The 23,311-nt window shown below is 35.6% G+C and overlaps 1 protein-coding gene and 1 long non-coding RNA gene across 2 annotated transcripts; one reads left to right on the top strand and one right to left on the bottom strand.

Annotated features, from left to right (window-relative positions):
• Positions 1–18,823: 18,823 nt before the first annotated feature.
• LOC116012590 (triadin-like) lies at positions 18,824–22,216 on the bottom strand. Its single transcript, XM_031252165.1, has 2 exons — positions 21,787–22,216; positions 18,824–21,330 (listed from the first exon to the last, which is right to left on the bottom strand). Exons 1-2 carry the CDS (start codon positions 22,084–22,086, stop codon positions 19,021–19,023), a joined length of 2,610 nt encoding a protein of 869 aa, XP_031108025.1. The 5' UTR covers positions 22,087–22,216; the 3' UTR covers positions 18,824–19,020.
• On the top strand, positions 20,935–21,449 carry LOC116012591. The gene is made up of 2 exons (XR_004097158.1): positions 20,935–21,055; positions 21,135–21,449. It is a non-coding gene; the product is annotated as an uncharacterized LOC116012591 (long non-coding RNA).
• Positions 22,217–23,311: the final 1,095 nt, after the last annotated feature.

Below are 23,311 nucleotides of genomic sequence, written 5' to 3'. Positions count from 1 at the left end.
AGTTCAATCTAGGGCTTGGATTGTGTGAATCTATGTTGCTAGTGTGAAGATCTTATTTCTTATTGTGGATTTGATTGCTTTGATGTTGGAAAATCTATTCTTGTCTATTGATTGTTGTTTTGATTAGATCTTGCATAGATTTGGCCAATCTATTGAGAGATTGAGATCTTGACTCTATCATGGTATTGATTTGAGTTGAGTTGAAGCTTTTTGCAATCTTAGATCCTATGGAATTCCATGATTAGGAATAGTAGGAAAGTGTGTAGCTAAGGTGTTTGATAAAATGTCTCTTAGGGCTTTTGGTTGCTAAAAGGTACTCCTAAGCCTAAGAAACCCTAGTACACAAAGGTGGAAAATGACTAAGATGACACACTCTTGAATAGCCAACACCATTGCATCATTAGACCACTACTTGAGATACACGAGGAAGCAACATAGACGAGCGCGATTCAATCCCTTATTTCTTATTTCTTATTTCTTATCACTTGATTTTAGTTACCTCTTGCTCACTTACATTTCATACATGCCATTCACCACATTCACCATTCTCACATGTCTCATAATATGTTCATTCGATTGAAAGCAATAGCATAGGCTTACCTCCACGTCCCTCCTTCGAGATCGACACTCAGTGAGTTTTAGACTCTTCGTTTTATCATACATACCACATCCACATTACACACACCTCACTCACCCCTATGCACGCAAGTGTTTGTCAGACTGCATTAAGGAAAAGTAGACAAACAAGTCTAAGAAAGGTGCCAAAAAGAGTTCAAGCATATTGGAAATCATACACTCTGACATTTGTTGTCCATATATGGATATGCCAGGTCAGAAGTGTTAGAAATAATAGATGTATGTAATTGATCTAACCTCATTGCGGAAGCTAATAGGATCGAGCATCTCCAGCCATAGTTATTGTCCCCGTTGCGTTGCTCGAAGAACGGTAAGGAATTGAGTTTTCTCTACCACTAAACCCCTATAGTAACTAGATGGTGTAGTTGTTAGACAGTAACAGGAGCAGTGGGAGGACCATACTTAAATAGCCTACATGCCATCATTATAGGCTAAGTAACGGAAATCGTTACTTCCGTTTCAATTCACAACATAATGACCATAAATGGTCTATTAAACTTGCACCACTTAATAGTGCCATAATGGAAAATGTTACACTCTCTCACTTGGTGCAAGTATTAACTCAAAGAAACAAAAACATGAATCATAGAGATAGTTCCTCTTAATGTGAGTAATATCTACTTATGAATACAATGTGACTTGTTCTCTATGTATCTTATGTGGTATAGAACTTAATGAATAAATCTTATGTTCATTCTTGATTATAATTAGTTATCAAAAACTAATTATTGCCGCAATGGCTAAACTTGGCCCAATAAACTTGCACCACTTGATTTGTACAACATTAATGGAAAATGTTTACAATTTTTCATTTGGTACAAATATTGGCACAACCTTCACTGAAGATAAAAAAAACATGGATCATAGTGGTATGTCCTCTAAATTAAAGTGTGAGTAATACCAACGATGCATCACATGCATTTTGATTTCAAACTCAGGTCCTTTATGAATAAACCCTACGTTTATTCTTGGTCCAACCTTAAGGATGTTTCTCAAATAAATATGCGCATATCAATATGAGAAACCATCGATATTACATAGAAGTTACAAAATGTACGTACAATATAGTCACATAATAAGTTCCATGTACCCTTTATGATCCCTAAAGTTCTTATAAGCATGCCTTAAGTAGAGATCCGAAACTATTAGCAAAATGCTGATATATTTCATGACTAACTCCTTATCTTTAATACTATCTGTAACAGCTAAATTTTCGAAGTTGACACGTCTGCCAAAGTGGGCCAAAGCCCGCGGATTAGGGTCATGAAAAAATATGCCCGCGAAAATGCGGGGCTAATGGAGCGGGCCAAAATTGACTCGCGCTAGCGCGGGCTAAGTATATATATATATATATATATATATATATATATATATATATATATATATAATTAAATACTGCTAATCCTAAACTTAATCCACCCAACCTATTTAATAATCTTTTCAAATGAAATATTGTTTTGTTTGTGATCTGTACGTACCAAATTAAAAAAAAAAACTTAATATAGTATAACATTAAAATTTATCTATTAATTGAAATGGTTTAATTAAAAAATAATATAAAATGAAATCATAAATATTAATTTACTTTGTACCTGCCTATAGGGTTATAGGTTATAGCTAAAAAGAAAAACATTATGTTAGTACGTAGTATTTACTATTTAGTACATAGTATTTAACTATGTTATGTATCGTAAATTTATAATATACCTATTGTAGACCATTACACTTTACTTCATTTTTTTAATTTTGAAGCCAAAAAAAAAAAAAAAAAAAAAAACTCGTGGGACCTGCGAACCTGCGCGAGGCGGGTTAGGGTTACACAAATTCTGGCCCGCGATCCTAACGGGCCGGCCCGTAAAAGCCCGCAAGAAATTTGGCCCGCGGTGGGGCGGGCCGGCCCTCTTTGACAGTACTAAATTCCTTAAGATTTATTTATATATGAACCAACATAATGAGTCTTTGCTTGCTTTATGTCTCTCAATATTAAATTTTGAGACTTTTCAAATCTTAATGACCTAAGATCAATTTGATGAGACGAAAAACTCCAATAAATGCTAAAGAATCCAACTCAAGATAGTTCTCCATAAACTTCATGCAAATTGTTAAAATAAAAACTATTAATGTTGTTACAATATTTTCATAAATATGTTGCACAACTTGTAGTTCAAACAATTTGAACTATTGATTTTATAATTAACAAGGCAAGGTGTCTTATCCTTGAAGTGAAACAATCTTGAAGTGGGATATATTAATGATCAAATGACCACTCTCACTAGTCAAGCCATTCTTGATAAATTAAATGATATACATATAAATTAAATGATATACATATACACCAATGATCTTCAAGTCCAACTAATTTTACAAGGAACAGAATTCCCCACCATAGTTGGACATGCTAAATATGTACATGTAACAGACACAATTTCCAACTACTTAAACAAATAAAATTGCTCTAGTTCAAATTTGGCTAGATATGTACACTTCCAATATAAGGATCCAAAAGTATATCATGTCCAAAATTCAAAATCTCTACTGTGGTTGGGCTAAAAAACCAAGTAAGCCACATACAGTAACAATTTCAAGTTACTAAAGTTTTGGAGATTAACAAAATACATGTGTTGCCAATGCAACCCATGCCACATAGAATTATAACTGGCCTTAAAGTTATAATAAATTATAAAAAGATGGTATGACAAAATTTTATCTTGATCATCAATTTAAATAGAAGAATCTAGCGACATAAAACTTGCCTGTAGGCTAAAGATTTATTCAATTAGACTCAACTAAGACTTTATGAGAATCAAATAGAAGAATCTAGTGACATAAAACTTGCATGTAGGCTAAAGTTTTATTCAATTAGACTCAACTAAAATTTTATGATAAAATTGTTATCAAAGTGATAGAAGAATCTAGTGACGTAAAACTTGCTTGTGGGCTAAAGTTTTATTCAATTAAATCCATCTACAACTTTATGATAAAACTATCAAACCATGTTCCTTTTCTCAATCCATGTGGGTAAATTAAGAAATTTGATTCGATTTTTATCCTAACTATTTACATTAATATAATAAAATTCCTGTCAGTAGATTTTATTATACTTTATGTAACTAGTTACAAAGTAATCAAAATATCTGAATAATTTCAGTTATGAAATTGTATTGATCACTTGATATATGTACACAAAAGAACATTAATGTATCAAGCTATTAATCTATTTTTTTAATGCATAATAAATACACATAAAAGAAATAAGACTAATATCTTCATGTGGATAAACCTCAATAAAAATATTCTTTAAATATGTACATATATCAAAAGTTTATGATAGAAGATGACAATTTATTTATATCATAACCATATGTTAAATAAATTGACTTTCCTATCTGTAATGATAAACTCACCAAAACTATATTCCGATACATAATTGCTTGTGGGCTAAATTACGATCATAGTTTGGTGTTTTTACCCTAATTAATCATATAAACATAATAAAATTGCATGTGGGCTAAATTTCATTATATCATATAATTAATCACAATCAATATGAATATGGATGTATATGATCTCACAAAATTTTAATTAAAAATACTGTGACTACTCCTTCATTAATCAAAATTATATGATCCTTAGTTGATTATCTTGATATTTTAGGCATCAACTTTAAAGCCTAAAAATAATTATGCAACAATGTGATAAACAAATCCAAGTATACTCTCAGGAAAGTTGATTGGGACAAAACCTCATTAAAAAACCAACTCCTTCGACAGATCAATGTTTCAAGGGAACTAGTAGCACATCAGCCACTTCTCGAGAGATTTTTCCATGGTTCATGTTTTCTCACACTAAAGGCATAATTGACAGGTAATCTTTCCAAATCTTAATAGTTTACCTATGAAAAGACTTTTAATCTCAAATGAACACTTTAGATGGTCTTAAGGTGCTTAAACATAATGCACTACCGTATATAATTTTACACATAAAGTTCAACTTAACAAAGAATTATTATAATTCCTAACATATGCAATTCTAAAGGCATATATAAATTCACATAACTAAAAAATATAATGTTATGCTAGTGAAAAATTATGCATGAAATTCAATACTCATATCCAAATAAATTGTACACCATAATAGCAATTAAAAATGAGATATGAAATTATTATTATTATTATTATTATTATTATTATTATTATTATTCAAATAATAACATAATCCAACACTAAAAGTATGTGAATTCAAGGATGTTACCCATCTTGGGACATTCCTAGAAGCAAAGGTTCACGGGACGCTTGGTAAGGTCCCAAAATCTGTGTGCTTCGAAGGATAGAGCACACAACGTCTGGCCAGGAGACGTTAAACCATGGCGCACTTGGGAGGCAATCCCAACGTTATCCTTAGATTAGAATTTTATTTCTTGTTTACTTTTTCTTTCTCTTCGTTTATTAGCAATTTTATTTTTAGAATAGCCTTGCTTGAGCTAACATTGCAGGTGATTTTGGTGCTAAGCCATGACAAATGAGTTAAACCGGGTCAAACATGGAAGGCAAAAGCCAGGAGACGAAGAAGGTGATCAGCACTGCTGACCACGCCTGCTCACACGCGTGGAGTCAGGCGTGGAATTTTTCCAATGCTGATCCACGTGGACTACCAAGCGTGTGAGTCGCGTGGGCAGGTCCTGACAGATTTTCGTGCATTATTTTCTTTTCATCCAATTTTTCTAAGTCTCCCAGGTCTGGCCGTGCCAATAATCCCAATCTTTAAGCAAAATTTCATTTTACGGCTATTATTTTGTTTAAGTTTATTTCTATGCACTCGTTTGAGCTAACAAATGCAGGATAAACATCCCGGAGGCATAGACTTACTAGTACCAAAGGTAGGAGGATGATGAGCCGACAACCTTCAAATAGATGGGCAGTAAACCGAAGATAAGGCTGTAAACGCATTGTATGGTATATCTTTCTAACCTTCCTTCCAATTTTTATGAGCATATTTGCCTTGGTTCACAAAGGATGAGTCGCATGATTTTGTTATAATGGGTATAATATTTTTAGAAAAGTTATTTGAAGCCCATAGCACACTTTTTAAGTGTGGAAAGATGCTTTAATGCACAATCTTTTAAGACCCTAATCCTTTTTCCTCTATTCCTAACGGAAACATCGAGGACGATGTTCACTTTTAAGTGTGGAAAGGATTTATGTTTCTTGAAATAGTTGATTAATTGAGTGATAAGGTATAGGGACCAAAGGGCATGTTATTGCCAATACTATCTAGGAGGGTTCCTAACCTTGTGCCATATACGAATGTCTTAAATATGCTTTGGAAGTTTCACTTTGCACCAATTTGCACATTCTGACCCCAAATTGAAAATTTTTGATGAGTGCTTGCATGCTTTCACCTTGTATTTTGTTTGGACCTCAGTCAAGGATCTCTCGAAGTGGGAGTGTTTACCCTTTGAGTTTTAGAAAGATAAAAATTGCGAAGCCCGGAAACTGAACTACTCTTAGCAGGACATGGGACAAAAGGTGAGCCTAAGTGAGCTTAGAGTGAAAACAATCCCTAATCCCTAGAAAAAGGCATGAGGGGTTGATATATGGAGAAAAGTAAAAAGGCAAAAGGCCATTCCTAGAGATAAAAGCGAGGTGAGCCATCTTGTCTAGATAAGGGGTAACCATTGCACTGTCTTCGAAAAAGCATGGAGATCCATGTGAAGTCGGTTGCCCCGAAGAGATCTTGAAAGATGAGAAAATAGAGAGGAGGTGAGCCACTTCGCTAGGATTCAGGCACCCATTGCACTGACCTTCGAAAAAGCATGGATCTCCATGTGAAGTCGAGTAACCTGATGACGTTATATTAGGAAGTGAGAAAATAGAGTGATCGCCCAAGCCATGGCGATGAGCGGTCCATGTCCCTGCCCTCACTTATTTTAACGTAAAGGGGCTTTGGCGTTAGGGTGGAAATTGGCTAAGGGGTGAACATCGTTCCCACTAGTCGGATCGGCTGGAGGCCCCTAGAAAATACAAGGTCAAACCCAATTGTCATTTGCATGCTTGAAGATGTGAACAAAACTTTTTTATGTTACATCCATCTTTTGAGACCTTAACTTCCTTAGCATATTTCTTACATTTGGTCGGCATGAGTTTAGTGGTCTTGGTAGATAGTGTAGGGGATTTCACCCACTCAACTCCGAACACCTACACATCGCTTGATCAATTAACAATGAGAGAACGAACTATCCTTGGTGCTTATATGATTAGTGTTTAGAAAAGTATGCTTGCTTGAGGACAAGCAAGGTTTAAGTGTTGAAACTTTGATAAACACCAAGAATAGCTCATTTTAGGGGTCATTCAAGGGCTAGTATTGTATAGTTTATTACCCATTTTATAAGAATATCATGCATTTAGACTCTAATGTGACCAAAACTTCTAACGAGAGTGTGGAAGATGCTTTTAAGCTATTTTACAGCCAAACGGAGGACCTAAGGCCAAAACGGAGCAGAAAATGGAGAAACCATGAAGCAGGAGCCTCCCACGCAGCCTCACACGCGTGTGGAGGGGCGTGGAAACATCCAGTAACTCCCCACGTCCTCCACACGCGTAGCGATAGTCGAAGCCTCAAGGCTTGACGCGTCGAGAACGTGCTGTAGCTTTTTTTCGAAAATTCCTTGAGGGGTCGAGCCCCTGTCTCGACGCGTCGAGAGCCCTGATCCTAACTTAAAATTCTGCTGCGGGAAAAATTACTATGTTGCCCCTGTTTTGTTTCCCCTATATAAGGCTCATTATTTCAGACCTTTGGGAGGAGTAGATAAATTAGTTAGATAGAGAGGTAGAGTAGGAGGCGCCAAATACTTTAGATCTAGTTTTCTCTTCCAAATTCTTCCCCTTTGGGGAAGAAAACACTCCTTAGAATAGATTTAGCTTAGGATTTGAAGATGAAGATTGTGTAGATTCAAGCTTTCTTAGGTACAGATTCTCTTCTTTTAATATAAAGTTTGAATCTTTACTTTATTTCTTTGTTTTCTTTGCTTCTATTTGTGTTTATCATGCTAGAGTAGATTAGTTTGGGTGTGTGTGCCCTTGTTGATCTATGGATTGATGCTTAGATATTATCTTATGATCTTGGTATTGTGGGAGTATGATTGATGTTTTGTATGGATGATGTTGTTCAATCTTTGCTTCTATTTCCGGCCGGGGTAGTAGTAAACCGAGTGGAAGTGAGAGTGTGCGCGATAGCGGCCTCTCACGAGCCCAACTCATCTATATCTCCGCTCTTAGTCCGAAAGGACGAGATCCGAGAGGAGTGGTAGGCTAGGTGTTCGATAAAATGCCTCAACCGAATGAGGATTGAGAGTTTGAGTGTGACGCCACTCAATACAAAGACCGTGACTCCCTAGATCAATCCCGAAACCCAATTCCAAGCTACCGACGATAATCAATCCTTTGACTTAACTTTGGCATGCACCCCTTTTCTTTTACCTTTTGTATTTTCTATCCCTTTTTACCTTTCAAACCACCCATGAACAAAACCTCCACCTTTGATTCTTGTAACTCTTACCTTTCAACTTCCTAAATGTCACACGTATTCGGTTCCCATTCGCCATCCTTGAGAGACACGACACTCAGGGAGTCTTGACTCTTCGTTTTACCACTTCACCTTACCTCCCACTAAATTACATCCTTCAAAATGGCGCCGTTGCTGGGGATGGCAAACGGTTCTTGAATTGTGTTGACATTTTTGAAGTAGATTTGTAAGAGTTCTTGAATTTCTTTCTTTTTGTTTATATTGTTTTCTTATTTTTGCTACTTGTTTGAGAAGTGAGCTTATATTGCCTTGTATATCTTGTGCTCACTTACAACTACTTTTAGTTGCAAATATTTGTTGTTAGCTAAGCTTTGTGCAGGAATTTTTGTTGAAAAATCATTTGTAAGCTTGCCAAAGAGTGCTCAAATGAATCCCCATGGTTACCCACACCATGGAGGACAATCTTATGGAAATCGTCAACCCCAACCATATCCCTATTACCCCCATTCCACCTATACTTACCCTCCACCAACATATCACTACCCACCTCCATACCCTTACCCATTTCCACATCACCAATTACCACATCCATATCCCTATCCATTTCATACACCCAATCATCACCCATACCAAAGCAACAATCAAAGAGCAAGAATAGAATTCCAAAATAGAGTGAATCAACTTCCACAAATTAGAATTGAAGATCAACACTAGGCATACACAACATCACACAATTCAATCCCTAAAGGAAATTAACTACTCATCTTCATGAAATTGAAATCACAAAAACCTAATTCAATTCAAGTAATGTAAATTGCAAATGGAATTGAAATAGAAACTAGATTATGGATAGAGTTTACCTAATAGAAATGGAATACAATCTTCAAAGTATCTTTGTTCTTCAATCCTTGATCAAATGGAAGCTAAATCTAGAATCTCTCTTTCTCTCTCTAACAAGCTCTCCAATAAAAATTGCTAATCTAAGAAATGTAATCTGGAAAAATGATCCAACTCCCTATAAAATTTCTAACTAAACCTTTAAATACTTTCCCAAAATTTCCCTTTTAATTTGTCTTCCCGCACTCCTGTCTACACGTGAAGCCCCGGCGAGGATCAGCACTGGAAACGATCCACGCCGGTTCCACGCGTGGGGTGGTCTTTCGGCCTATCCCGGGACTCCTTCTTCACTCCGAATGCTCGTTAAATCTTCATGTTTCGCCCCATGGCTCCCGGGATCTGTAAAAACACTTTAAAACACCAAAGAAATGGTTTGGAACGAGACCTACGCATTAGAGCATAAAATGCCATAAGTTAGTCACAAAAGGATGCTAAACACTATTAAATAACCCCAACTCAGACCCTAATTTGTAGTTATCTTGGGTGCTTATCATTGGACCCAAGGACTATTAGTGGTTTCTTTATTGGATACGCATAGTCCTCCAAAGGGTTTAGATTTTACTGTCCATGTCATTCAACTAGGATCGTGGAATCAAGAAATGCTAAGTTTCTTGAAGATGACATGATTAGTGGGAGGGATAGATTCAATGATTTGATTTCTAATCATGATCATATTGAATCATGTCCTTCTATGTCATCATATAGGTTGATAATAGATTCAAGCATCCCTCAAGATCAAACGGTGATATTATTTCAACAGATCAACCAATTCAGGAAATTCCTGAAGCGGTAGTTGAACCACTAACTTCTCAAGGAGATGGTAGTTCAACTTTGAGGCGGTCTATTTGAGATAAAAGATCGGCAATTCCTAGTGATTACATAGTGTATCTGCAAGAGTCTGATGTTAGACCCAAAAATGATCCAAAAACATTTTCACAAGCCATAAATTGTAAAGAGTCAGATTTATGGTATGAAGCCATGAAGGAAGAAATGAATTTCATGCGGAGCAATGGGGTTTGGGACCTTGTTGAGTTGCCTAATGGGGCCAAGGCCATTGGTTGTAAATGGGTCTATAAGACTAGAAAGGACTCATTAGGCAACATCGAGCGATATAAGGCTAGGCTCGTTGCTAAAGGGTTTACTCAAAAAGAAGGAATCGACTACACAGAGATCTTTTCTCATGTATCAAAGAAAGATTCACTTCGCATAATCTTGCTTTGGTTGCACATTTAATTTCAATCTTGAATTGCAACAAATGGATGTGAAAACAACATTCCTTAATGGTGATCTAGAAGAGGTGGTTTATATGAAACAACCTGGAGGATTCTCTTCTAGTGAAGGTGATCATTTGGTTTGCAAGCTCAAAAAGTCCATTTATGGTTTAAAACAAGCTTCCCGCCAATGGTATATCAAGTTTGACGGAGTCATTTCATAATATGGTTTTGTTGAAAGTATCCTAGATCATTGCATATACCAGAAGACAAGTGGAAGTAAAATTTGTTTTCTTGTTTTATATGTGGATGATATTTTACTTGCATCAAATCAAAAGGGGATGTTGCATGAGGTTAAACAATTCATTTCTAAGAACTTTGATATGAAAGATATGGGTGAGGCATCTTATGTCATTGGCATAAAGATCCATAGGGATAGATCCCGAGGCATTCTGGGGATATCACAGGAAACCTATATCAACAAAGTCTTAGAAAGATTTCGGATGAAGGATTGTTCACCAACTCCAACTCCTATAGTGAGAGGTGATAAATTCAGTTTGGACCAGTGTCCAAAAAATGATGTTGAAAGAGAATCCATGAAGAATATTCCTTATGCTTCAGTTGTCGATTGTCTCGGGTATGTTCTAGTCTGTACTAGGCAAAACATCGCCTTTGTTGTTGGAATGCTGGGACGATATCAAAGTGATCCGGGTTTAGACCACTGGAGAGCTGTAAAAAAGGTTTTGAGGTATCTCAAGGGTACCAAGGATTATAAGCTAGTGTTCAGGAAGATGAACACTTTGGACATTGTTGGGTACTCTGATGCGGACTTTGCCGGTTGCGTTGATTCTCGGAAATCAACTTCAGGAAACATTTTCATTATGGCTGGTGGAGCTATTTCATGGAGAAGTGTTAAACAAACTCTTGTCACCACTTCAACCATGGAAGCCGAGTTCGTTTCTTGTTTTGGGGCTATATCTCAAGGTGTATGGCTTAAGAATTTCATTTCAAGACTTAGAATTTTGAATTCTATTTCTAAGTCGTTAAAGATTTATTGTGACAACTCAGTTGCGGTCTTCCTGGCTAAGAACAATAAGAGTGGGAGTTGAAGTAAACATATTGACACCAAGTATTTGGCCATCAGGGAGCGTGTTAAGGATAATAAAGTGGTCATTGAGCATATAAACACTGAGTTGATGATTGCTGATCCCCTAACTAAAGGCATGCCACCATTCAAGTTTAGGGATTTTGTTGAGAAAATGGGACTTGCGCCCACTTTGTAAAATTTGTATACATTCAGTTATTATGTGAAATTCTTAAAGCATTCAGATATTTTCTCATTATTGTATTGTGCACATATTTTTGTTGAGAAAATATATTTTTGGACTTGGAATAAACATAAGGTTTATCCATTAAGTTTCTGGTTACCACATAAAGTACTTAGAGAACAAGTTACATTGTGATTATATTAGATACTACTCGTATTAAGAGGACATATCTCTATAGTTCATGTTTTTTATTTCTTTGAGTATTGTCTTGCACCAAGTGGGAGAATGTAACATTTTTCATTAAGAAAATAATGGTGCAAGACATTATGGCTCCTAAATAGGCCGTTAAGTGGTGCCATAAATTGAGATGTATCGGTTGTAACACAAATCGTTACAAAGCCTATATTGATGGTTGATAGGCTATATATATGTTGGGTCCCCTCATTGCTTAGGTCGTTGTCTTTGGACATAATATACACCATCCATATTAAACCTGTGAACAAGTGAGAGACACTCTGCAGAAATACTACCACTACCAAGGCATTCCACAGTATCAAACAAGGCAATCTTAAGAATAACTATGGCTGGAGGTTAGTACTATTTGATTCAATTTGCTAACATCAGCACCGCAGGATGCGGTAAATAAGATTTTAAGGAGAGAGGCAACTCGACTCGTGCTTACAACCTACTCAAAGATCATCCACCTCCGTCCCCGTGTTGTTTCCATGTTTATTCTAACCTTTTGTAAGTTAATTTCTTGGTTTATTTTCCTTTTGTGGATTTTTCTATTTTATCCATTTTCTTGGGTTTTCGAAAATTATTTCCAACACTTTTCTACCATGGCAGAAGAATTATTTTGCCTTTTCGTTGTAATATTCTTGTGCTATGGATTCTTGTGTAGGGGTGTTAGCGAACAGAGCTTTCGACAAACTACTCGTGTTCGAGCTCGGTAAGCGTTCGTTTATGTTCGTTTGTTAAGGTAAACGAACATAAACGAACAAAATTTGGAGGTCAGTTAATAAATGAACAGAGTCTGAACAGTCATAAGCTCGTTTGCTAAGTGTTCGCGGACAAGCTCATTTGTGTTCGTTTAGTAGTGTTCGTGAACAAGCTCGTTTGTATTCGTTTAGTAATGTTCGTGAACAAGCTCGTTAAGTGTTTGTTTAATAGTGTTCATAAACGTACATGTTCAAAAACATATATATATATATATATATATATATATATATATATAGGGTAGACTTCATATGAGACAACCTCCCAAGATGAGAAATAAGACATAATCTTGACCATAGAAAAAAATAAATGAATGGTTAAGATTGGATAGTAGGATTTTAATGTGATTCCTAATAAATAGGGTGATTTAAAATAGTAATTAGCAATCAAAGGGCAAATATGTAAAATTTTAATAAACTATTTGTGTGAATTTTAGGCTACTCCCGCCTTTCACTCTGCCAAGTCCCCAGATGACGTGTTTATCTTCTACTTTCCCCTTCCACTCTCGCTGCTCTACGCTACGTGCCGGTTAATTTTATCCCTCGAAATTTACTTCCATTTATTCCGCCATTGCTGTCGCCGTTGCCGAGGGAAGTTGAGATCGCCGAAGGGTTTTGATGGACGCGATGGAGATTGGTTGCGCCGCTGCGAGGAGGGCCGATGCAACGAGAAGCCGCTGTGACACGGTATTTACAAGATCATTTGATTTTGGTGATTAGATCTGTGCACAACCATGAGGATGTGGAAGATGGGAATTGTGTGGGGCTAATGTAGAATATTTTGAAGGTATAAGCGTTCTTTTACAATGATGGGAAACATTCATGGTTCATGAATTATGAATACATACTTTTGAAGTTGAACTTTTCGGTTTTAGTTTCTTTTTCTGTTTCTCTTCTCTATATATTCTTGGTTTCTTATGTATGACAAAGTATAATTTAGCATGGTGTTTGTAAATTTCCCTACCATTAAAAATACTTAAATTTTGATAAAAATTTTATTGTTGTTCCAATTTACTTTGAATGTGTGTGCACTCATAATGCGGGCTTTGTGTTGTTGTATACTGAATATTTTATTTACTTTTAAGATGAAAGAATGTGCAGTTGTGGTGTTTTAAATGTGGTTGGTATAGTGGTTAATTTGTCATTGTCCCAATTATGGTGGTTTGCTCCTGTTTGTTGCGGGCTTGATTTAACAATGTAGAACGACACTCAAATACAGTGGTGTGCACATGGCTTTGTTCTAAATTGCACACGCGACTACCATAGAATGCACAATGGCAAATTCAAAACATCAACTCCCTGACGATTGAAACATAAAACGTTATAGTCCACATTCATAGTAACCGCATGTCACAGGGGTAAGACACAGATGGGGTGCGAGGTGCACAACCGTTAACCTTGTTTGCCAATAAAAAGTTTATGTGTGTGCACTAATAATGCGTGTTTTGTGTTGTTGTATATTGAATATTTTATTTACTTTTAAAATGAAAGAATGTGCATGTGTGGTGTTTTAAATGTGGTTGGTATAGTGGTTAATTTGTAGTTGTCCTGATTATGGTGGTTTGTAATACAGTGGTGTGCACACGCCTTTATTCTAAAATGCACACGCGCATACCATAGATTACACAGTGGCAAATCCAACACGTCAACTCCCCCACAATTGAAACATAAAACGATATAGTGCACACTCATAGTGACCACCTGGCACAAGGTTAAGATACAAATGGGGTGCGAGGAGCACAATCGTGAACCTTGTTTGCACATTGCATTTTTTTTATAGCACACAATCATACAATGGGGTGCACACAGTGCATAAACAGAGTGCACATGATCATGGTCTTATCAAGCAGATGACAATGCAATGAAGTGCACACGGCTTGCATTAAAGTGCACATGCGGCCTCATATTAAAAAATCACGAGCGACCCAACTCCCATGAACTTTGCCTTAAAAATACTAGTATAGAACATTGGTTACATTGCGTACACAACTATCATTTAAACAATACAAAATTTAACAAACATGTAAAACCTACCTCATAGAGGTGCACACAGAAGAGCAACCATGTAACACCCCCAGATTTTCCATAATACTAAAAGGCATAATTAATCATAATTACTAATTTCCCAAAACGGAAGCGCATAAAATCCAGAGGTGCTACTCCACACCTAAGTTTATTACAAACTTAGATGCTAAGGTAGTCTTTACATCTACTATCCTTATTAATACATACTATTACTGCCTTACATCCCAGTAATATACAACCCAAAAACCATAGTAATTTCTATCATCAAGAGTAGATCCATTTTCTCTTCTATCGCTCTCGAATAACAAGATCTACTCCATACCTGAAATTCATTTGGAAAACAGAATTAGCACATAGTGCTAAGTAATCCCTACTCCACCATGTAAAATCATGGTTTTGGAAAATAGTTTTATTCTTTGTTTTCGAAAAGCAGTTATTTCACATGATAACAAATTTTCAACAAAATTTCTCATATAAGAGATATTCATTTCCTCATTATTGTTTCAAAGAAAAATATGTATCAATAATCACAATTTTCACATGTATGCACAATATCATACTCATAATCATACTCATACTCATACTCATAATTATCCTCATAAACATATAAGCATTTAAATAGAAATAACTAGCTTTTACCATAATGAAGTTAAAGATATTCCAATTAACACCACAATTTCCTTCTCATTTCCATCACCTCACCACAACCTAGTTATTCCAACTAGGGGAAGCAGATCTAGGACCTTTAGTGTGCACACCCCTTGTCGGGATTCCAAGCCCGCAGGTTAGTCACTAGCTCTAGTAACCCTGGATCTGTTTCTACAAGGTTACTCAAGTGGTTAACACCAATCATTTTGGGGCCCAATGTTTGTGATTCCATTATGAATGCTAAAAAGGAATATCCTCCAACTTCACACCGTGATTTCATTTTGTCTCATTCTTTACTTTCTCACTTTATGCACTTTGAACAGTATAAGTCTACCTTTGTATATATATATATATATATACCTTCATATATCCATACACATATAAGGTCACACCCACTTATACATATATAGTATTCTCACACACCACTTACACGTATATAGTACCAAATATGTATATATATATGGTAATATAAATACATATACGATAATGTATATATACACGGTATTAATGTATGTATATATAAATAATAATAATAATAATAATAATAATAATAATATGCGTATATATGTATTTCTACGGTATAAATATATGTAAGTATGTATAATAATCATGACAAGAAGATCATCAATATAACTAAATGTATAGGGATGTATATATGTATATATATATATATATATATATAATTTATATACGTATATATATATATATATAATTTATATACGTATATATATATAAGGTTGTAAACACATATACATGTCTACTACATATATTCATCACAACATAATCGTATACTAGTTACTTTATATAATCATCCACATATCTACATATATTCATGATATACCACAATCACACCAATCTTTCATCTACTAAGATCTTTATATCCATACTTTATCAAGAAATTCATGAATATCATGGTGGAAAAAGGTTTTGGTGGACATAAAGATTACCTCATCTTCTTGAAAATCTCACTAACTTCCTCTAGATGCTCACTCTTCCACTTCCTTTGGTTCTTCTACACAATCCATAATTTATCCACAACATACATAATATTAGATCCTTGAGAACACTAACTATACTAAAATAATTAGTAAAATAGGATTTTCTTACCCAAAAATTTTCCTACAAATCCTAGGAAGTATATAACATCCTAACCACATATTTTAAGAAAACTATACTTGGATTCAAGATCTAGGAAGGAAAATAAAGCTTTTGAACCGATTAGAATAGAAATTTACCGAATATTTGTGATCTTGTGAAGAAATTAGCTATGGAGCTCTTGAGCTTAAGGAAGAAGATGAAGATGAAAATCCTCTCCCTTTTTCCCTCTCCAATTTCGGCCAAAGAGGGGAAAAATGGGAAAACAAAGCTTATATATTATCCCTTATAAGATAAGAATGAAGATATGTGGCATAGAAAGTGACACTTGTCACATTCTTGTGGTGGGTAAGGGAAAATATCTTCTTTTGGACTGTTCGGGATTAAAACAGATGAATTCTCGGTAGAAACTAATTTAATTCAAATAATTTTCGAAACCAAAAATTTACTCTAGACTGAAACTTAAAATTGGGCTAGGTTCGGTACACCGCGAAATTTAGCGATGTACGATTAAAATAAATTTTCGCTGCTATGGGCTGATTTAATTAAATAGGAAATTCAAGAATAATAATATGGTGTCTAATAATCCATTTCCTAGGACAAACGGGTCCGAACACCAGCTTCCAAAAATTTTACGGTTCGTGACCGGTACGTACGATCGCAGCATATTGGGAATGTTTATTAAAATAATAATGTTAGGAAAATACGGGGTATTACAAACCAATTATATAGAAAGTTTTGAGTGTCATGAACTACAGTAAGATGACAAAACAACACTACACGTGCCACTATACACACATGCACACACTAACGAACATAAAAACAGAATACAATAAAACAACTTTTGGAAAACGCAACACCTCGAAAAATGGCTTGATTGCAATGTCACACACTAGCCCCAAATACTTTGTATGCCCTGAAGAAATATTCATGACACACCCCTGAGAGTTATCAGCAGAACAAGCAATGTCACACACCGACGCCCAATACTTTGTACGCCCCAGAGGAATATTCATGGCACACCCCCGAGAGTCATCAACATACCCTTCAGCAACACCAATAGATGCTAACACATGGGAATGGAGAAAAAAAACACAGCCAATCAACATTCATGATAAAAACATGTCAATCATACAGCTTGTGTGTGCATTTTGGATGATAACTGTGTGCACATATGAAGTAAAAAAATCTGACCTGTCGAAAAACGCAGGTGAATGAAATGAAATCTGGATGGTGTGTGTGTGCACATTGGTTGACAACTATGTGCTCGTCAAAACGGGAAAAATAAAAACTAACCTGTCAGAAAATGCAAAAGAATTTTTAAAAATGGATGAAAAAATACACAACATCGACATTAAACAACAAAAGATTTCACAAAACATAGAACCCTACAACGAATATGCAAAATAAGTAATAAAAAACCAGAAAACTAACGGAAACCATGATGACAGGCCACATATGCACACGGCAAGATTAATATGTGCACATAGTGACGTGAAACAGAAGAAAATACTACCAAAACGAGAGAAACAATTGTGTAAAGGACAATCGATCACCATCATTAACAACCAAAACATTCCACATGCAACAATGCATAACCAAATCAACCGGAAAAAAAAAAGAAGAAAAAAGCTACAAACCTAAGGACAACATACCTTCATTAACGCAATTCATGGTTGGGGAAGGAGATGACGTTGCCGGCGAGACAAGAGTAGAGAGAAAACACACAACCGGGAAAAAAGAAAAGAAGAAAAAGTAATCCTACCAAAATTAAAACACCTATAATCAAGCATAATATATGAATAGAATTCTTTACAAATTAAAACACATACAAAATTACATTAAAAACCCCAATAATTAATACTAACCAAAAAAGGAAAAGGGAAGGAGTAATCTCAGCCATAAAAAACCCACAGATCGACGCTCAAAAATAATTCTTATTTCTCACCTAAATTTGTATTAGTTTTGTAGTTGTGTTGTTTGTTTGATAATTGTTCGTGAACGTAGATTATTTCTTGTTCACGAACAAATTGTGTTAATGAACATGTGCAGGTGTTTGGTTATTAAGTGTTCACGAACGTGTTCATGAACGTAAATTAATATGTTTGTGAACGTGTTCGTTAACGTTAATGAACACGTTCACAAACGTGTTCGTTAGCGTTCGCGGACACGTTCGTGAACGTGTTTGTTAACGCTAACGAACACGTCCGTGAACGTGTTCGCGAACGTTAACGAACACTAACAAACGCTTAACAAACGAACACGAACATGATATTCAAAACCTTAACAAACGAACATGAACACGAACAGCCTCCGTTCGTTTATGTTAGGTTCGTTAACAGCCTTATTCTTGTGTTTATGAGTTTGTACTTGAATGGAAATTAAAAATTGTAAACATTCCAAAACGACGGCACTTGGTGTTACCGTGTTAGTTGGTAGTTAGATATAGTCAGGCAGTTAAAGTTAGTTGGAAGTTGCTGAAAATTACAGGAATGCCACCGACAAAAGCTGTAACCAGAATTGAGTATTATAACTAAAGTTTGGATTCAATTCTGCTACAGTTCAGTGAAAATCTATTGAAATTCACCCTACAAAACGAAAGGTAAATAGTGTAATCAAAGAAGCATTAAGGAGGTTAATTGCTACACAAACTTAAAGTTGTCTATCTCTCCCTACCAAATTCTCTCTGATCGAATTCATCTTTCTGCTTCTGCAACTCTATACTCATATCCCTATCCATTTTGCTTCCATTTCCTTCATAAAAATGGACATATCAGTTGCCACGGGTTCCTCCTCCTTAGTTCCTTCAGGTAGTGGGGAGTCTGGTTTTGGATTTTCCTCTCCTTTCTCTACCAACGAACTCTCAGATTTCGGCCGGTACATGTTTGCAGACTTCTCTTCTTTTCTCTTAAAGAAAGAAATCCCAAATTTCAGGCTGCTTTGTCTTCTATGATTCTCTTCTGGTTTCTTCTCAGATGGAATCTTTGGTGCCCCGGGCGCTGTGTTTTGTTTTGTGGGGCTCTGGTCAATGTTTTTTTCCGAAGGACCCTCAGATTTTAGGGGGGTTTCTGCAGGTTTTTCCTCGATTTTCTTCCCTAAATGAGTCTCAGGTTTTAGGGTGTATTCTTCCTCCGTGGGCTTCTCTTCTGTTTTCTTCTCAGATGAAGTCTTTGAGGTCGATGTGTGTTCTTTTGTGGGCTTCTGTTGAATATTTTTCTCTTCAGATTTTAGGGAGTTCTCTGCAGGTTTATCCTCGATTTTGTTCTCTAAAAGAGTCCCAGCTGGTTTTAGGGTGTTCTCTTTCGTGAGCTTCTCTTCTGTTTTCTTCTCAGATGAAGTCTTTGATATCGATGTGTTTTCTTTTGTGGGCTTCTGTTGAATATTTTTCTCAGAAGAATCTTCAGATTTTAGGGAGTTTTCTGCAGGTTTATCCTCGATTTTCTTCTTTAAAAGAGTCTCAGCTGGTTTTAGGGTGTTCTCTTTCGTGAACTTCTCTTCTGTTTTCTTCTCAGATGAAGTCTTTGATATAGATGTGTTTTCTTTTGTGGGCTTTTGTTGAATATTTTTCTCAGAAGAATCTTCAGCTTTTAGGGAGTTTTCTGCAGGTTTATCCTCGATTTTCTTCTCTGAAAGAGTCTCAGCTGGTTTTAGGGTGTCCTCTTCTGTTTTCTTCTCAAACCAAGTCTTTAATATCAGTGTGTTTTCTTTTGTGGGCTTCTGTTGAATATTTTTCTCTGAAGAATCTTCAGATTTTATGGAGTTTTCTGCAGGTTTATCCTCGATTTTCTTATCTAAAAGAGTCTCAGCTGGTTTTAGGGGGGTGTTTTGTTCTTCTATTTTCTTCTCAACTTTCAGGGTAGGCTTTTGTTCTGTTTTCTTATATGAAAGAGGAGCAGGAGGTAGCATGGGTTTTTCAGTAGGCTTCTCATCAATTTTCTTCTCCAAAAGAGTGTCAGCTTTCAAGGTGTTTTGTTTTGATAGATCCTCTTTCGTTTTCTTCTCAGAAGTCTCAGTTTTTGGGATATTTTCTTCAGCAGACTTTTGTTCTGTTTTCTTCACTGAGGGAGGCTCCAATTTCAAGGAATTTTCAGCAACCTTCACCTCAACTTTCTTAGCTAAAAGAGTTTCAGATTTCAAGCTGTTGCTGCTGTCTTTTTCTGCGGGCTTCTCCTCAAAAGTCTGAGGTTTTGTGGTGTTTTCTTCTACGACGGACTTGTGGTGTTCTGTTTTCTTATCCTCCTCAAAAGAGATGTCTGGTTTTGATGAGTTGTTTTGTTCTGTAGGCTTATCCTGGGGTTTTTCCTCAATTTTCTTCTCTAGAAGAATCGTCCCAGCAGGTTTCAGTATGTTTTCTTCTGCAGGCTTCTCAGAAGAAGAAGTCTGTGGTTTTATGGGGGCCTTCTTCTCCGGAGGAGTTTTAGATATCAAGGGTTTTTGTTCATGCTTGTCCTTAATTGTCTTCTCGGGTATGAGGCTGATTTCTTCTTTATTGTTGAAGTGAGGCTCATATTTCTGGGTTTTGTCTGCAAGACTTTGATCACCTTTCTTCCAAGAAAGAATTTGAGATTTGGAGATGTTTCTTCCAAACTTGTCATATGTTGATGTCTTGATCTCCGAAAGATTTTGAGATTTGGTGAAGTTTGTTGCAGACTTGTCATATGTTGGCGTTTTCCTCTCCGAAAAGGTCGGAGATTTGTTGATGTTTCTTACAGACATGTCATATGTTGGCGTTTTCCTCTCCGAAAGAGTCTGAGATTTGGTGATGTTTCTTACATACATTTCATATGTTGGCGTTTTCCTCTCCGAAAATGTTTGAGATTTGGTGATGTTTCTTGCAGGCATGTCGTCATATGTTGGCGTTTTCCTCATGGAAAGATATGTTGATGGGTTCTCCATTTCTTGTGCCACTTCAGTAGGAGAATGATTTGCCACTGTCTGCTCCTTGTTAAATTTTAGCTTTTCAATTTCTTGAGACTTGGATTTTGATGTTGCACACAATTCCTCTTTCGCCTCTTTTGAGCTCTCCTCTTGGTTCTGTTCATGGAATAATGACTTTGCATATTAAGGAGCAAACTAAAGGGTTTATTTTTAAATTTCAATCAAAAAGTTTATCAGCTTTCTTCTTAAATTCTATAAACTGTTTTTTCTGACTTTCAATTTCATCTTAAATTATTCATTGAAATTAATTTTATTCCAGATTTAGTTCTCTGGTTAAGTCAATATTTATTCTGAATTTTAATTTGATCTTAAATGATTCATTAATTATTGATTTTATTCCAGATTTAATTCTCTAGTTAAGTATCAATTTAATCAATGTTATAAGAATATAAAAATTGGCATGCTACTAAAATGTGCACATTGGATTCATAAACTTCATAAGAGGTTGATGCATAAGCCTGATAAGTTAGGCAAATTTTATATTAATCAAAATTTTGAGGTTTAAGGAGGTGAAGAAATAATAATTAAGTATGAATATGAATAAATTGGTACCTCTAACTTGGTGCTGAATGAACGGCGTCTGGCAGCGTCGGCAGCAGCCTCCCTCCTGGACGAAGCCTTTTTTACTGCATCCTTGAACTTTTTGCTGAGTGAACGGCGTCTGCTGGTGGCGTTATTATCATCATTATCTCCACTCACCAATCCTCCTCCCTCCATCTTCGCCGACGCCTTTTTTGCAAGTTTCCTAATCTTCGCCGCGGCCTTATCTCTCTTCCGCGGCGGCAATGGCGGCATCGAAGAGTTCGCGTCCTCGTCCTTCAACACATTCGGAGTCGACGCACACCCTCCCATTTTTGTTTACTTCTTTTTTAATTTGGATATATACGTTACGTTATTGTACGTTGTGATAAATTAAAGATTATTTTATGGTTCTTGGCTCAATCGGCCTGGCCTTTTGGGGAAGACGTATGTATGGGACAGATCGATGATGGGTGGAGGGTGGCGCCAATGGCATGAAAAAGGTTGGGGGAAGAGGGGTGCCTGGGTTATATACAAAGCCCCGGAAACAAGAAACAATATAATGTGGTGTTCCGATAAATGTTCTCATCTGTGGCCGGCCTGGGATTCAACAATTCACGGGTCAAGGATTTTGCCTCCAAACAATTCTACAAATCATTCTCAAGGTGGGGAAAATGATTCATTTCAATTTTATTTGTTTAATTAATATTTATTATTCAATGTATCTAATCTAAAAATATAATAAATTAGGTTATATCTTTAATTTATGTACATCTTTTCTTAATTTTTGTATACGTAATGAGTTGTACTATAAAAATATTTGGACAAAAATATCTACATTGTTATAACTTCTATTATTTTTTTCATTATTATTACCATGCACATGCACACACAATATCTTTTTTTATACTCTCTCATAGTAGTAATGTATGTAGACATTATATATCTACAATCTACTTCTACATCTACAATCTTAATAAGAGCCAATAAAGTTAGGGCTCTAACGTGAAAGAAAAAAAATGTTGGTGGTAATTTATATTTAAACGAATGGTTTATATTATTTTGATTTTAGTAATTTTTTTATGATTTTCTTTCTTTACCCTCTATTATATTATTTTCTTTCCTTAAATAACCCCACATTCCATTAGTATAAACTTTAATAACGGAATATTCCATTAAAACTTTTAACTTACTCACTAATTTCTATAAAAAAGATTTTAGGTTCGAACCACATCCTAATCAGAGTTGACATAATTGTTAAATATATACTACGAATATGTTAGAGTATATTATTAAAAAGTAAGTACCCGCTCTATTACTCTTATTAAATTATTAAATAAATTATTAGCCACAACAAAAAAATGCATATGCATATGCATTTCTTTAATTTTGAATCCGATGTTTACAATGCCTTTATTCAAAAAAAAAATACTCCCTCTGTCCCATTTTATCTGTCCTACTTACTATTCATTGGTCAAACCAACTCTTTCTTCTTTGTTTATTTTCTTTTGTATTTTTTTACTTATTTTTAAATTTAATTTTTTGTGTTTAATAGTAC

The sequence above is a fragment of the Ipomoea triloba genome, chromosome 3 (genome assembly GCF_003576645.1).
Source record: "Ipomoea triloba cultivar NCNSP0323 chromosome 3, ASM357664v1".
NCBI lineage: Eukaryota > Viridiplantae > Streptophyta > Magnoliopsida > Solanales > Convolvulaceae > Ipomoea > Ipomoea triloba.
The sequence above is the reverse complement of the archived record's forward strand: the minus strand, read 5'-3'. Positions and strand labels throughout refer to the sequence as shown.

Coding starts and splice junctions, on each gene's coding strand:
- LOC116012590 (XM_031252165.1), bottom strand. CDS start 22,086: ATGGGAGGGTGTGCGTCGACTCCGAATGTGTTGAAGGACGAGGACGCG. Junction 21,331..21,786: donor CATTCAGCACCAAGTTAGAG/GTACCAATTTAT, acceptor TTCCATGAACAG/AACCAAGAGGAGAGCTCAAA.